The 16,723-nt window shown below is 35.5% G+C and overlaps 1 protein-coding gene across 1 annotated transcript in view; it reads left to right on the forward strand.

Moving 5' to 3' along the window:
* cplane1 (ciliogenesis and planar polarity effector 1) overlaps positions 1-16,723 on the forward strand; it is a gene marked incomplete at its 3' end in the record, with an annotated part of 63,439 nt that overhangs the window by 44,751 nt on the left and 1,965 nt on the right. Inside the window, exons 35-53 of the mRNA XM_084105443.1 lie at positions 1,094-1,251; positions 1,961-2,045; positions 2,130-2,178; positions 3,513-3,644; positions 4,285-4,356; positions 4,981-5,108; positions 5,228-5,450; positions 7,570-7,772; positions 9,021-9,096; positions 9,166-9,282; positions 11,245-11,280; positions 11,384-11,417; positions 11,511-11,639; positions 12,376-12,535; positions 13,238-13,293; positions 14,807-14,917; positions 15,618-15,781; positions 15,868-15,963; positions 16,691-16,719. Of these exons, the coding sequence (XP_083961569.1) occupies positions 1,094-1,251; positions 1,961-2,045; positions 2,130-2,178; positions 3,513-3,644; positions 4,285-4,356; positions 4,981-5,108; positions 5,228-5,450; positions 7,570-7,772; positions 9,021-9,096; positions 9,166-9,282; positions 11,245-11,280; positions 11,384-11,417; positions 11,511-11,639; positions 12,376-12,535; positions 13,238-13,293; positions 14,807-14,917; positions 15,618-15,781; positions 15,868-15,963; positions 16,691-16,719 (2,058 nt within the window). The remainder of the gene's footprint in view (positions 1-1,093; positions 1,252-1,960; positions 2,046-2,129; positions 2,179-3,512; positions 3,645-4,284; positions 4,357-4,980; positions 5,109-5,227; positions 5,451-7,569; positions 7,773-9,020; positions 9,097-9,165; positions 9,283-11,244; positions 11,281-11,383; positions 11,418-11,510; positions 11,640-12,375; positions 12,536-13,237; positions 13,294-14,806; positions 14,918-15,617; positions 15,782-15,867; positions 15,964-16,690; positions 16,720-16,723) is intronic.

The following is a 16,723-nucleotide window of genomic DNA, read 5'->3' on the forward strand; positions in this document are numbered from 1 at the left end:
TTTGTTGAAAAAATGAACCTTAAACTATTTTGAAATAAATCTACCTGGTTCTCACCATGAAACATAGCCATAGAAGCTGGAATGGTGTTAAATAAAAAATGTATAAAAAAATCACTTTATAATTTTGTATAATAATTGGGTTTTATAATAATAGTTTTTATCATAATAATACAAAATAAAATGTCTTATTTTACTATTCTGTTCTATTACTATTCACTCTGAACAATAATTGCATTTTCTCATCACTTTACATATAATTAATTAATTTATAATTTTACATTAATAATTGGATATTTTTTATAATAGGTTTTATGATAATAATACAAAATATAGTTATTTTTCTTTTGATTTTTACTATTCACTGAGCAGTTCTCATCACGTAACTTATAATTTATTTATTTATAATTGTACATAATTGGGTATTTTATAATAGTTTTTATGATAATACAAAATATAATTTCTTATTTTTCTTTTGATTTTTACTATTGTCTTTGAGCAGCAATCACATTTACTGATCACTTTACTTAAAATTAATCTATTTATTATTTTTCATAATAATACTGTTTTTTTATTATAATAATACTACAAAATTTAATTTATTTTCTTTTGAATTTTATAGTCCACTCTGAGCAGTAATCACTTTTACCCATCACTTTACTTATAATTAAATTATTTTGTAATTTTGTATAATAATTGGATATTGTGTAATAATAATAATAATGATGATTATTATTATTCAAAATAATTTTTTTTGTTCTTTTCTGAGCAGTAATCTCATTTACTTAGAATTAATACATTTTTAATTTTGTATAATAATGGAATATTTTCTAATTATCAAATTATGGTCTAATTATTTTTATGTTTTACTCTGAGCAGTAATCACATTATTAACTTATAATAAGTATTTTATAATAAAATTTAATAATTTTAATAATAAAAAAATCTTACTTTTTATGTTTTACTCTGAACAGTAATCACATTTACTGATCACTATATTTATAATTAATTTATTATGATTTATTTATATATATATATATATTAATATATATATTTTTGCATAATATATAATTGCTGCGGTCTGTTTGTGATGTAGGATTTGCGGTTGGACTCGGCTCCGGTACGAACTCCTCGTCTCATCCCACTGGAGGAGCTGATGAAGTGGACCAACGCCAAACACACCAAACTGCAGCTCTTAAACACACACACCGTCCCGGAGAACAAGCGCACGACAACCAGCCCGTCCAGCAAGAGGTCAGAGATCTGGCCCGTGTCTGTTGGGTTGCTTTAGTCGAGGGCAGCTTTAGACTGCCTTTAGTGGTGTGGTCTATGTGCTCAAACCCAGGGCTGGCCATCCATTCACATGTTCCAATTCCATTTGATTTCGATTCGCAAGCTCTGAATTCCATTCGAATTCGATTCTCGATTTTTTAGAATTTTTTTTTTTTTTTACAAACCTGTATAAAGAAATTAAGAGCCACAAACCTGTATTTTAAACACTTTTTATTTTAGGTACACTTGGGGACATTAGAACAGAACCCAACTCTATATTTCAAATGCATACAATGAATAGACAGAATTTTGATGCAAGGTGAAAAATTGATGCTGAAAATCAGAAAGACTGCAAGTCAGAAGAGTCGCACACCTTGATCAAACAGGATCAGGTTATTTTATGTTTAAGATTAAACACACATGAAACCTCACAGCATTAGTGTAACATGGAGGCTGCAAGCCTGTGAACTGTGGAGGAAAGCTAATACTGGCTTTTGGGTGATATAGATGAATAAATATGGGAAAAAATCAATTCGTGGCCTTTGAGAATCGATTTTGAATCGACCACATTTTAAAAATGTAAATAAATAAATAAAGTTTTGCCCAGCCCTACTCAAACCATGTGACATATGAGGATTTTTTGTTGTTGTTGTAGATTTGTGTTTTCTGTCTAATATTATATCTTATTTAGACGGAAGAGGAGAGAGGAGAAAAACAAGGAGGATAAGATTGGAGTCACGTTCAGACCGGAGGACTCCATCATTCCTCCAGATGAGGTACATGCGTATCAAAACTGTATTTATGTATTTCTGCTAAACTCTTCCTTTAAGTAGATGTCCCCTGTTTGTTCATGTGTGCAGGCTGCAGAAGATGTGCCCGATCAGAATGATGCTTACACCACTCCTTTAGGTGAATTCTTTACTATTATTTATATACCATTATAGTATTTATTAATATTAATATTTTTTATTTCTTTTAGTAATTGTGCTTTTGTCATTTTTATTATTTTTTTTTAGTAACTTTATTACTTTAATTTAAAATTATTTTATTTCAGTTAGTTGCCAAGACAACATTTAAATTTTCATTTGTTTATATAATATTTATATTTGCAGTTTTCCTTAGTTTGAGTCATTTCGTTTTTGTCCTTTTATAATTATTTTTTTTTAAATATTTTTATTTAGTTTTAATTCATTTTATTACAGTTTTAGTTTTAGTAATTTTAAATTTAAAAATATTTTTTATTTAAGTAACTAATTTTATTAGAGTTTTGGTAATTTAATGTGTTTTTGTCATTTAAAAAATATATTTTTTATTTAGTTTTAAATCATTTTATTACAGTTTTAGTTTTAGTAATTGTGCTATGCGTTTTTGTCTTTTATTTATTTATTTAAAAATATTTTTTATTTAAAGCTGCCGTCGGCAACCCTGGAAGATTGAGTGGGCTTAGCCGAAATTTTGAATGTTTACAACTCTCATGCCCCTCCCCCACTATCAACGAATACCCTCCCATCGAGTTCGTGCACGCCAGTGCGTGCACCAGATTTTCTGTGAACGCGCCCGTCTCATAAGCATCGATCAACACCATGGAGTACTCGGAGGTATGCTGCCCTGGCTAATATACCCATAGATAGCAATTTGTCAGCCTCATAGCCTCATCTCTCTTCGTTACTGCGCGAACTTCAGGCGTGTGCATGTGATTGTAATGTGCGCGAGGGGGGAGCGGGATCTGTGGCGTGTGCACGACCTGTGATTGACAGTCAGATCTCACACCCCCCTGCACTGATTGGACCCGATGAGATGGGAGCGGTGGATTTTTGCAAAACAAATAACACGCTCCAGGTGGAGTTAGGTGGAGTTAGAAGCTCGGGTTTTTTTCTAAAACCACCTTATTTATGTTGTTCTGTCGGATTATAGTGTCAATTTCAGTGAATTTGATCAAAAAAATGTTGCCGACGGCAGCTTTAATTAACTAATTTTATTACAGTTTTAGTAATTTTATGTGTTTTTGTCATTTTAAAAAAATATTTTTATTTTAGTTTTCATTTATTTTATTTTTACAGTTTTAGTTTTAGTAATTTAAGTCCTTCAAGTTAAACTTTACCAAGACAACATTTCTCATTTTTGTTAAAGTTTTTTGATATAATATCTATATTAAATATTAAGACTGTGTCATTGTTCAGATGAAGTCAGTTCAGTGTTGATTCAGTTCTGTTGTGAAGTTCATCGGTTATTAAACGCTGCAGGCGATGACTCTGAGTTGAGTGGACTGGCGTTGTTGGATAAGGCGTACGTCACCTCGGCTGAGCTTCATGCGTTCGCCTCCACACAGAAGAGACCGCCTGAGATCCAGGACGCCTGTACAAACACTGACACCGGTATGTGCGCTAATCGCTAATCCACATATCACACACTTTAAAGGGGTCATCGGATGCCCATTTTCCACAAGTTGGTTGATTCTTTAGGGTCTTCATGTAAAGTTTGTAACATACTTTGGTTAAAATTCCTCAATGGTTGTTTTTACCTCCTCAAAAACAGCTCTGTTTAAAAAGAATATATTTGAATGCATATTATAATATTACAATACCATACTGTACTAAAAAAAAAAAAAAAAAAAAAACACAGCTTTTTCGGTGCATGTCTCTTTAAATGATAATGAGCAACTGCTCACCCCACCCCTCTCTTCCATGGGGCGTGTCGACACAAGACAAATGGCTGAGGGCGTAAATATGCTAATACAGGAAATATGCTAATACGGGGCAGTCCGTCAGCAGTTGTGGGCGGAGCATGAGCAATATGACATCATATTGCTCAGAAAATCCAAACAGCTTGATTATTGAGAGAGTTTAGGCTTTCTGAGGATTAAAAAAAAGGAGTGAATGGATTTCTTCATTGTATGGTGGTTGTGTCCACACACTGCAAAGACACATTTATATGCAAACACCATATAAAAGTGAACTTTGCATCCGATGACCCCTTTAACTTCACTAATGTAAGTTCTGCTTTGGTTTACTCTAGGACTGCCTTGCTCCATCACAGATCAAGATGTCTCTGTCCAACCTCAGTCTCCTCCCAGCATGCCGTCTGCCTGTAAGTTCATGAGAGGAATGTGATCTTCAGCTCTTTGTTGAATTCACACAAGGTCCAAAATGAGCACTTGAGACGCAGCAGATTCAAATCAAACTGGGCTTTTTATTAATTGATGAATTGCAAAATGATGCTTGGTTTAAAGTTTTGATCCATGGGAAACCCATGGGATTTAAATAAATTTGAAACTGCACAATTATCGCAGTTATCTCAGTGATCAGGCAATTAATCCATAATTGCAACAGGCCTATTTATATACCATTATAGTATTTATTAAGATTAATATTCATATATTTTTTAAATGTATATTTAGTTTTGATTTTAGATTGATAAAATCATGGGAAAATGTAGTATTTAGCATAATTTCCCAGATTTTTTTCTAATAATAATCATTATTATTATAATTATTATTATATTTGGGGTTTTTTTTTTCTGGGAAATTATGCAAAAAATACTATTTTATAGGTAGTAAAAAAAAAATGGTAGTAAATGTTCATACACACCGTTTCAAAATCATGAAAATTAAAATAAAATGTTTCAAAAATGGCATACTGTGTGTGTGTGTGTGTGTGTGTGTATATATATATATATATATAAAATTTTATTTTTGTGTTTCTACACTCGCAGCTGAAGGAGGGCTGCTAGATGTCGCTCCAGTCGTTCCTCCAGATGTGTTCTTGAATCTTCGCTACTCTAAAGATACATCATCAGACCAGCCGGAAAGCAGAAGCCTTGCGGAGTCTAACGCAGATCTCGTAGGGGAATGCTGCACTGAAAGCCATCAATAATCTAATCAAATAATGTTTTGACATTTTGACATTTTGAGTGTTTTTTTAGAAGTAATTCTCTCTTTGTTGTTCTTGTATTGTTGTAGAATCCTGAGGGCCGGAGGTTTATTAATGTGATCGACCTGACAGACGACTCTCTTCTTCAGAATCTGCCTTCATTTCCCCCGTCGTCTGCTGAGCTCCACCTACTAGCAGCTTCTGTCGTAAACCCCGCCTCTTCTGATGTAAACCACGCCCCTAAACCTGCCTTAAGCTCCGCCCCCAACAACACTGAGCACTTTGCTGAGAATCCGAATGGAGAGATTCCAGGTACACTGTTTATTTACATGAACAAAATAACTACTAATAAAACAGGGATTCCCAAACATTTTTGTCCTCCAAACCCCTTTGACCTAAAATACAAGTTAATATTTCAATAATAATTAACCACACATTTGCATGTTCACAATTCTCTGATGTCAATTAATGGTCACATGTCATGCAGGTAAAAAAATACAAATATTTTATCTTTTTTAGTAAGTGTTTTATTACTATTGTTTTGATTTGTTTTTATGCTAATTTTACATTTTAATGATTTAATTAGTAGCTTTTCATCAACTAAGTTTGGGAAAGCCTGGTTTAGGGCATGAAGCAGACAAAATCGGTTTTGTGTAGTATTTAGTGGAGGTGGATGTTTTTCATAAAATATAATGCAATGCCAGTACATGCTTTATCAGTTCAAATAACACAATTTACATATAAATATATATATATATATCTTTAGTACAGTTTCGATATAGCAAATAAATCATGCTTGAAATTAGGGCTGGACCCGAATATTCGAATAATCGTTCGGTGGGTTGGTATTCGATTTGAAAATTTGACATTCGAATATTCGTTTTTTTTTTTTTTGTTTTTTTTTTGCACACCTGGATCCCCCGCGAAACGGTTCTCATTCGCGCTTGAATAAGACTCACTGGCTGCGTGGCGTGTCCGTTTTTATTTCGGCTCCCATGTTAACAGGTTGGAGTTTGCACACTGCCTGCATGAGACACGCGTCTCAGGCGCGGCTCGAACCACGTGGAAAACGTGCATGCTAGAAATAGAACCGACGGGAGTGTTCTCTGACTAGAGCAGAACAGCGGAGTTTGTATGGACCGAAGTGCTTGTGTTTTGGGTTAAGCTGCGTTGCTTTGACATTGTGGAAAATAGAATAATAGAAACAAAATGTATTAGCCTTTTTACCCGTTATTATCAATCTAAATTAATCTCGTTTTTAATTTAACTTAATTTCGTTTTTCTTTATTTAAATTTTGTTTTTTCTTTATTTAAATTTCGTTTTTCTTTATTTAAATTTCGTTTTTCATTATTTAAATTTCGTTTTTTCTTTATTTAAATTTCATTTTTTCTTTATTTAAATTTCGTTTTTCTTTATTTAAATTTTTTTTTTTTTTTTTTTTAAATCTACCCTTTACTGTGTCAGCAATTTGTTAGTCAGAAAAATATTAGACTACCTTAAAAGTATTGCTTAATTTAACAGACCTGTGTGTGTGCGTTTTATATTTTTTACAGTCTATGGTTTTATATCACTAGTGCAGTGTCCGTTTTCGGAGAATATAAGCCCTGCCCGCGTGAGGCGCGCCGCTTCCCGCTCGTGCTGTTCTGTAGTTTACTAAAAGTTTAAATTCTGAATGTGTCATCTCGCGTGTCCATATATTGCACCAAATGCGACACTGCACTCCCGTGTGAAGTCGATTGGATGAACGGTTCTTGAAATAATAATTATGCAAACGGACATACAGACACATAGAGATTCCTGCCTTTATTAGAGAGAAGAATATGTTCAGCCCCCTCTCTCCGAAGCTTCGAATATTCGATGTTCATTACTACCGAAGCTTCGAAGCTCAAAAAATGGTATTCGGACCAGCCCTACTTGAAATTAAATTAGCAATAACTAAATACATTGGCAGTCAAAAGTTTAGATAGAAAGAAGTCTCTTTTACTCACCATGAGGATGCATTAATTTGATAAAAAATGCTGTAAAAATAGTGAAATATTATTGCAATGTAAAACCGCTGTTCTCTATGTGAATATATAGTAAAGTGTAATTTATTCCTGTGATCAAAGCTGAATTTTCAGCATCATTACATTTACATTTATGCATTTGGCAGATGCTTTTATCCAAAGTGACTTACATTGCATTTCAAGATACACATTTACACTCTTATCAGTTCTCGCTTTCCCTGGGAATCGAACCCATGACCTTGGCGCTCTACTGTTTGAGCTACAGGAAAGCTATATTTAGTTATCGTCTTGTTTTCGTCTGTGAAAAAATGTCGTAATGATGAAAATTATACGTCAATGAAATGAACACTGATCCAAACTAACCGGTCTTCATCCCCTGCAGGTGTGTGTGTGTCTCCTGCAGGTGTGTGTGTGTCTCCTGCAGGTGTGTGTGTGTCTCCGGAAGCTGTGCTGGGTGGAGACCCCGTGACCCTGAGCGCGCTGAAGGCCGTGAACACGCCTGGTTTGGAGCGAGCGCTGATGTCCAGGAGTCAGATCTCAGCTCGGCTCTCAGAGATGGACGCTCAGCTGCTCAGACTGCAGAGCATCGCAGATCACATGGACAGAGAGTTCGCCAACACCAGACTGGTGAGACACCAACAGTGCATGCTGGGTAACACTGTGTTCTGTGAAACACAACCAACAACCAATCTAAAATATAGATCACAGAGAGAGAATTTTTTTTATTAAAGTTCCCCATTATGCTTTTTTGTACAGCAGACTGGGCCATCTGATCAATCAGAGCAGAGCAGACCAATCACAGCCAACTGGGTCATATGACCAATCAGAGCAGAGTAGACCAATCGCAGCCGACTGGGTCATATGACCAATCAGAGCAGAGTAGACCAATCGCAGCCGACTGGGTCATATGACCAATCAGAGCAGAGTAGACCAATCACAGCCAACTGGGTAATATGACCAATCAGAGCAGAGTAGACCAATCACGGCCGACTGGGTCATATGACCAATCAGAGCAGAGTAGACCCATCACAGCAGACTGGGTCGTATGACCAATCAGAACAGAGTAGACCCATCACAGCCGACTGGGTCATATGACCAATCAGAGCAGAGTAGACCAATCACAGCAGACTGGGTCATATGACCAATCAGAGCAGAGTAGACCAATCACAGCCAACTGGGTAATATGACCAATCAGAGCAGAGTAGACCAATCGCAGCCGACTGGGTCATATGACCAATCAGAGCAGAGTAGACCAATCACAGCAGACTGGGTCGTATGACCAATCAGAGCAGAGTAGACCAATCACAGCCGACTGGGTCATATGACCAATCAGAGCAGAGTAGACCAATCACAGCAGACTGGGTCATATGACCAATCAGAGCAGAGTAGACCCATCACAGCCAACTGGGTCATATGACCAATCAGAGCAGAGTAGACCCATCACAGCCGACTGGGTCATATGACCAATCAGAGCAGAGTAGACCAATCACAGCCGACTGGGTCATATGACCAATCAGAGCAGAGTAGACCCATCACAGCAGACTGGGTCATATGACCAATCAGAGCAGAGTAGACCAATCACAGCCGACTGGGTCATATGACCAATCAGAGCAGAGTTGCACCAGTTGTTTTAAATTTAAATTTTGTAATATTTTATAGTTATTATTATATATTTTATAGTATATTATTATTATTATAGTTTATATGATATATTTAATCTAAGCAATTTTGTGCAGGTCTCATTTGCTACAACTAAACTGTATCATATAATGTGTAAATGATCACCTCTTGACCTCCATGTATCAGCTGTCGTTCACTGAAAAACACTCAGATCTGAAGCACTACTGACTCCAGTTGTGTCCTGTTGTCCTCCAGCTGGTGAACCGGATCGAGACCCTGAGCCCCTCCGTGAAGAAGCCTCTCTCCGCCGCGCTCAGAGTCACACAAGAAGGTTAGAAAGCTTTAGCAGCTTTATATAGAGAAATAAACAAGCCCACTGAACACGTGTGTGTTTCTGCAGTGCGGAGTTACAGTCCTTCACCGCAGCGCTTCCTCCCCGACAGAGAAGAAGAGGAGGTTCTGTCGTCTTCTGTTCTGAGCCGATGTTCAGTCCATCAGGAGCGCTCTCCTCCTGCAGGTACACTGTCATCTCTACTCACATGTGGGACCCTGGACCACAAAACCAGTCACTTAGGTCAGTTTTTATTTAGATTCATACATCATCTGAATGTTGAATAAATAAGCTTTCCATTGATGTGTGGTTTGTTAGGATAGGACAATATTTGGTCGAGATACAACTATTGAACATCTGGAATTTATGTTGGCGATTGTGCTGCATTCACTCACAAAAATACATGTTTTATATATTTACGGTAGAAAATTTACAAAATATCTTCATGGAACATGATCTTTACTTAATATCCTAATGATTTTTGGCATAAAAGAAAAATCGATAATTTTGACCCATACAGTGTATTGTTGACTATTGCCACAGATATACCCGTGCGACTCGAGACTGGTGACGTGACCCAGGGCCACATATGTTTAGAAATCAACAGATATGTTTGTGATTTGCTGCATTGCTCAACGCTACAAAAACATGTTGTAAATAAAAACCTGTTTCCCAAATATTCAATTCACTATTATTTTTACAGGGCTTTTCACAATACACATAATTTCAAAACAGCTTTACAGAAATTAAGAGACTACTTTTCAGTCCACATTACAATTTACAGTGATCTGATATCAGAGGAAACTGTCTAAGTTATGTATTTCAGAAATGTACATATACATAAACAGTTAGCTAAAAAGGTATTAATTTAAACTGTAATAATTTAATGCAGAAACAATGAGCTCATTGAAGTAATGAAGACTTGTTTGTTAACAAATGATTGACATTTAGAAAAATGTTGCATGTTGATTCAGAGTTGATATGCTTTATAATGGAGAAAACTGATCCTAGACCAGCAGTTTTTCAGCTTTCCCACTAAAAGCAGTCAGACATACAGTACCAGTCAAAAGTTTGGAAACATTACTATTTTTAATGTTTTTGAAAGAAGTCTCTTATGCTCATCAAGCCTGCAGTTAAAAAAAAAACATACAAAAAAAACAGTAATATTATGAAATATTATTACAATTTAAAATAATGGTTCTCTTTTTTAATATACTTTAAAATGTAATTTATTTTTGTGATGCAAAGCTGAATTTTCATCAGCAAGTACTCCAGTCTTTGGTGTCTTATGATCCTTCAGAAATCATTCTAATATAATGATTTATGATCAATGTTGGAAACAGTTGTGCTGCTTAATATTTCTTTTATAACCTGAGATACTTTTCAGGATTATTTGATGAATAAAAAGTTAAAAAGAACTGTATTTATTTAGAATAGAAATCTTTTGTAACAATATACACTACCGTTCAAAAGTTTGGGAACAATAACTATTTTTTTTCTAAGAAATTAGTACTTTAATTCATCAAGGATGCGTTAAATTGATAAAAGGTGATGGTAACGATTTATATTGTTAGAAATGTTTTTATTTTGAATAAATGCTGTTTTTATGAATAAATGCTGTTAACGTTTTACTCATCAATGAATCCTGAAAAAAGTATTCCAAAAAAATATATTAAACAGCACAACTGTTTCCATCATAGATAATAACTGAGTATCAAATTATCATATTAGAATGATTTCTGAAGGATCATAAGACACCAAAGACTGGAGTACTTGCTGATGAAAATTCAGCTTTGCATCACAAAAATAAATTACATTTTAAAATATATTAAAAAAGAGAACCATTATTTTAAATTGTAATAATATTTCATAATATTACTGTTTTTTTTTGTTGTTGTTGTTTTTTAACTGCAGGCTTGATGAGCATAAGAGACTTCTTTCAAAAACATTAAAAATAGTAATGTTTCCAAACTTTTGACTGGTACTGTACAACAGCCTGTAAATGATTTTATTTTAGATTTTTGTTGTGCCTGTTGTTTTTGTGTAATAGATGTTCACTGCATCTCTGTGTATAATCCAGTTTCAGACACTCATGTTCACTGGTGTGTGTTCAGGTTCCTCAGTTTAACATGATCTCGTTGTTTTCAGTGAAACCAGAGCAGCGTAAACGAGATACCGATCCAGGTGAGACACACACACACACACACACACACACACACACAGTTTTTGTAACTGACACCTACAGCTGCAGTCATGGACGTCAGTGTTGTTGGTTGTTTCCCTGCAGGATTGGCCGAGTCTGTGCTTGGGAATGCTGGGATGTAAGTCAGTATGAGAGTATTCCACCCTCAGCCTTTGCCGGTGATGTCTCTGTATCTGTCCTTCTGATCATCCCTCTGTTAATGTGTGATCAGTGGAGAGGAGACTCTCGGTGTGAGCGGCCTCAGTGACGTGAAGGACATCTTGTGTGAGTTAATCAGGGACGGGGCTTTATCCCGATCCGCGCTGGATCTGTCCCGATCCGGAGCGCTGCACCTGAGCAGGTGAGAGTCTCAGGAATCGTACTATTCTTTCCCCAGAGTCCTGTTCTGGTGTTAGTCAAAGTTTCTTTCATCAGAAAACAACAGTTGTTGAGTATCATTAATATGCCATTATAGTTTTTATTAATATTTTGAATTAGTTTTTATTTTTATGTTTAGCAATTTATTTTTAAGTTTAGTTAATGTTATAGTTTTTTTTGTGTGTGTGTAATTGTTTTTAAATATGTATATATAGTTTTTATTCATTTTTATTTTTATTCATTTTAGTACTTCAACTTAAACTAAACAAAAATTAGAAATGCTGCCTTTGTAACTAACTGAAGTAATTTCTTATACAGAGAATAATTTCTTATACATATATAATATATATATATTATTTATAGTGTGTATATATATATATTATTTATAGTGTGTGTGTGGTGTGTGTGTGTGTGTGTGTATATATATATATATATATATATATATATATATATATATATATATATATATATTATTATTATGATTATTATATATATATTTATTTTAATTTATTTTATTTTTATTTTCAGATACATTTTTAAAACAATAGTTTATAGTTGTTTGTACTTCCCCTGTTTAGATTAAAGTGTCTGATTGATGAACATCTAAATGATCTCTGTTATGATTGGCTAACAACAGCCCTGCTAAGTAGATTAGTGAGGGATGCGTGACATATTTACTGATTGATCTGATTGGTGTGTTTATGTGTGGTGGGCGGCAGGTCAGAGGTCAGTCCGAGCGGAGCCATGATGGAGGAGGAGCGGAGGGATCTGAGGATGTGGATGAGGAGGAAACAGAGAGAGCGACTGATGGAGTACCGTAAACAGAGAGAAGAGAAGAGGGCGAGCGAGCGCAGACCCTTCATCTCTCCTCTCACACACGTGAGACGCTTCAGATCAGACACTAATACACTGATTGTGTGGTCAAACTGTTTGCTTTTCATGATAACGATTCTCAGAATCAGTATTCCACAGTTTTTCCTCATGCAAAGCCTTATTTCTGTTGGATTATGAACCATGTATTATTTGCATATTGATTTTATTGATTTTTATGTATAATCACTACCATTCAAAAGTTTGGGGTTGGTGGGAAGTCTCTTCTGCTCACCAAGGCTGCATTCATTTGATCAAAAATGCAGTAAAAAGTGAAATATTATTAAAAAATGTTTTTTTTCTATGTGAATATACAGTAAAGTGTAATTTATTCCTGTGATCAAAGCTGAATGTTCAGCATCATTACTCCAGTCTTCAGTGTCACATGATCCTTCAGAAATCACTCTAATATGATGATTTGATGCTCAAGAAACATTTGATTATTACAAACCGATTATATGTAAATAACAATTGTAATTAATAATAATGTTATATGTACATTACAGATATTTTCTTGGAAAAAAGTGTGCAGCACTTTTTTAAGAATTATGAATGAATGATAAATCATCATTTCCATTCATTTTGCTTTGGATCTGGACAATCTCTAGCTTTTCCCACATGTTTTGAAGTCTATAAGTAAAGCTTGAATCTTTAGTTTTGCACAAAACTCTTGATAACTTTACTTTTCTGAATAATTCACCTCCGTTTCAGAATCCAAGCTCTGTGGATCTGGCAACCAACAAGAAGAGCAAAGAAGAAAGAGACAGGTATGATTATGATTATGTATTACGAGTGTGAAACGAACATTAGTTGTGTCCAGAATGACACTATGCACTAATACTTTGCAATATGGACTCAAATGTCTAGTGTATGAATTTTATACGGTTATTTTGTCAACGTCTGAGTCCGATGTAATTAAGTGCGTTTGCAAGCGTTTGAAGAATTTTCAGTGTGAATACTCTATTTATACTTTATAAAACAGATAGTTCCAGTCCTTGATTCTGATTGGTCAATATTCACGATAAAACACGGCTATGACTGCTTCACCCAACGGTTCTATGCATAGATATCATATATAAACGCTAGATGTCTTATGGCGCAGTCACTTCCAGCATCACCGTTCGGCCATCTTGTCACAGTGAAGCTGTGAATTAAGGTGAGTGATCAGCACGCACACAAATCCTCTTATCTCGCTGAAATCTTGACGGATTTACAAACGGTTTGGTTTCTTACAAACGTTATTAACGTGGCTATAATTCCGAATGCTTGAACATGTATGTTATAATTATTCATATGTATGCAGTGTATGTATGCAGTGTCATAACTACATCTCTGACGTTTATAACAAACCAAACCGTTTGAAAATCGGTAGAAAATTGAGCAAGTTATGGTTATTTAAAAGTACATGCACCATTAAACGAGTGAGCGAGCACACTGTGGCAAGATGGCCGCCACGTGCGGACGTCGACCTCCATTGGCCAGCAGCGCGCACGAGACATCTAGCCTTTATATATGATATCTATGGTTCTATGTATCACTACACACACCCATAGCAACCACTCTTAGCAACGTAAACATATGTTCTCATTGATATTGATCATTGAAGCTTATAGAGTATTGAGAGATCGAGTAAGTATACAGTATTTACAGTATAGCACTTTTCTTCAGCTCAGTCCTATATTCGTAAAAAAAGATCAGTTTGAATGTCCGCTGCAATATATTGTCCTTTTAACAGTTAAGGGGTTTTCCATGCCATAACATGCTAATCATCACACCAATTAGACTCCTTTCAATATAAAAGTCTTCTCTACTGACTGACTCGCTATAAAGACGGTCTTTGCCGCCATCTACTGGTGAAATAATGTATGTGACTTCTGTTGCTGTTTACGGTCAGGGACTACTTTTTCCAGCGGAAGGAAGGCTTTTAGCTTTACATCATGAAAGTTGCATTTATACATATTTTTAGGCTTTAATATTGGTATTGTGTGGTAACGGTTTAATGCAAGCAATAAGGTACTCGAGGCTAGCGCTGTCAGTCACCCGTGACTTATTCACGATACAGCACTAGCCTCGAGTACCTTATTGCTTGCATTAAATAGTGCATAATAATTTCAATTTCCTTTTGTTGTCATTGCATGTATTATACAATGAAATTAATTAGCAAACCTTAATTTCATTGTATAATACATGCAATGACAATAAAAGGAAATTGAAATGAAGCATGTGGGAATCCACTGAATAGGTGCGTCCCAGTTGACATATTTTTCCATGTGCGCTCAGGATGGTTCTCCAGGAGCATCATGAACAGAGAGCTCGTGACGCCTGTAGTCTGATCACTGACCTGCTCACGACACCACTGAACCTTCCCACAATCCCCCACGAGACGCTCAGGTCAGTGCCGTCTGTGTTACTGTGTGTTCACTGTGGGAAAATCTAACATGGGGGAAAAAAATTATACACCGGTGTATCGCCAGATGAGAAGTTTATATATGCATCCTTTTTTTACTCTTTTAATTCCTTTTATAAATGTATCATCTTTGTATCTCTTTAATTCCTTTTATAAATGTATCATCTTTGTATCTCTTTAATTCCTTTTATAACTGTTTTAATTTCCCTTGCTTTTATTTTGTGATTTATTTTAATTTCTTTCAGTGTACTGAAAAGAAAAGCACTTTGAATTACCATAGTGACACATCGTTTTCAGCAACACTTGATCCATTAATACTAACACTTTCTCTTCTATTCTATATCTATTTTTAAAAAAAAGGAAAAAAAAAAGTTTAGTTTATTTAGACTCCTGCGTTAGACTAAACTGGGAAGGGTCACAGCACTTAAATAGTGTTGTCCTATTGTTAGTTTCACTGCTTCTATTGCTCTCCTCATTTGTAAGTCGCTTTGGATAAATGATTAAATGTAAATATAAATAAACTTGCCTTACTGCTCCGTCTGCGCAACGCCTTCTGCAATCAGCTAAACGTGATGCATCTTTACAGGAACTTTTTGGCATCTCTGTGTGTTTTTGAGACGGAGCCAGTGTTTAGTTTTGGAGAAGGAGCACAAATCACGCTTAATATCCTTCTCTGTGTTTCAGGAGCAGAAGTCAATCCTCTGGGAAAAATAAGAGGATTCCCAAGAACCAGAGCGGACCACACAGACGCTCGGCGTCTTCTCTGGGAAAGACTGTTGTGCTTCAGGAGAAATCTGCGGGAAAAGCCCACGGCTCATTAAACCGGAGGCTCGGGCTGCACAGACCAGGTTCATGTTGTAGAATTGACTGATTTCAGTTATTAATGGTGATCGAGATCATTGAGCATCACTTCAATCTCACGTTTCACATTCAGCCAGTGATCTTCCAGGCGATCGGTTATCCCAGGTCACTCGGCGCGGGATGCTGTCCGACCTGAGATCCAGAGGAGGGACAAAGACTGTTCATCAGAGTATGGAGTTTCTGAATGTGTTTGTGTAAAAATATCAGAATCAGAATGAGGTTTATAGCCAAGTATCTGCACAAGGAATTGGTGAAACTTCTAGTAAACGAAATACCGTCAAACCAAAAATGATTGGTTTACTAGTGTGTGCAGGACAGAATAATTCATTTCTGTAAGTGAGGAGAGCAAAATAAAGTAAACTGTGACATATTATACCCAAATATTCTTCATACAGCGACTACCAGTAAAAATTATAAAGATTTGGGACCAAAAATGATTCGGACTCTTTGAGCTGAGCATGTTTTGCTGAAGTGTGTTTTCTTTAATTGCTAATGCTCTTTTTACACACAGACTGAACACAATGAAGCATTGCTTGGTGATTGGTTGAGCTAAACTGGTATTATCTAATTGTGTAGTTAAATTTAACAGCTGACAGATATTCAACATAATTCATGTGTGAGACAGTCTAACAGAAGGACGGACAAAACCAGTCAAATATCAACTGAGTTCTGCTCATATTTTATTACCATTTTCTAAACTATAGCGAATAAACTGTGATAATGTGAGAAATGTTGAAGGAGTCTGAATATATTTTGGTTTGACAGTATGTATATACACAATAAACAAAACATACAAAAACTGTATGTATGGCATAATCTATATACAGATATATTTATGCAAGGATATATGCAAATATACAACATTCCTTCATATATTCACGTTTGTTCTTCTGCAGTGATGAAAAATGGGATCCACACGTCTACAGCTA

This window comes from Abramis brama (genome assembly GCF_963993115.1).
Source record: "Abramis brama genome assembly, chromosome: 25".
Taxonomy (NCBI): Eukaryota; Metazoa; Chordata; class Actinopteri; order Cypriniformes; family Leuciscidae; genus Abramis; species Abramis brama.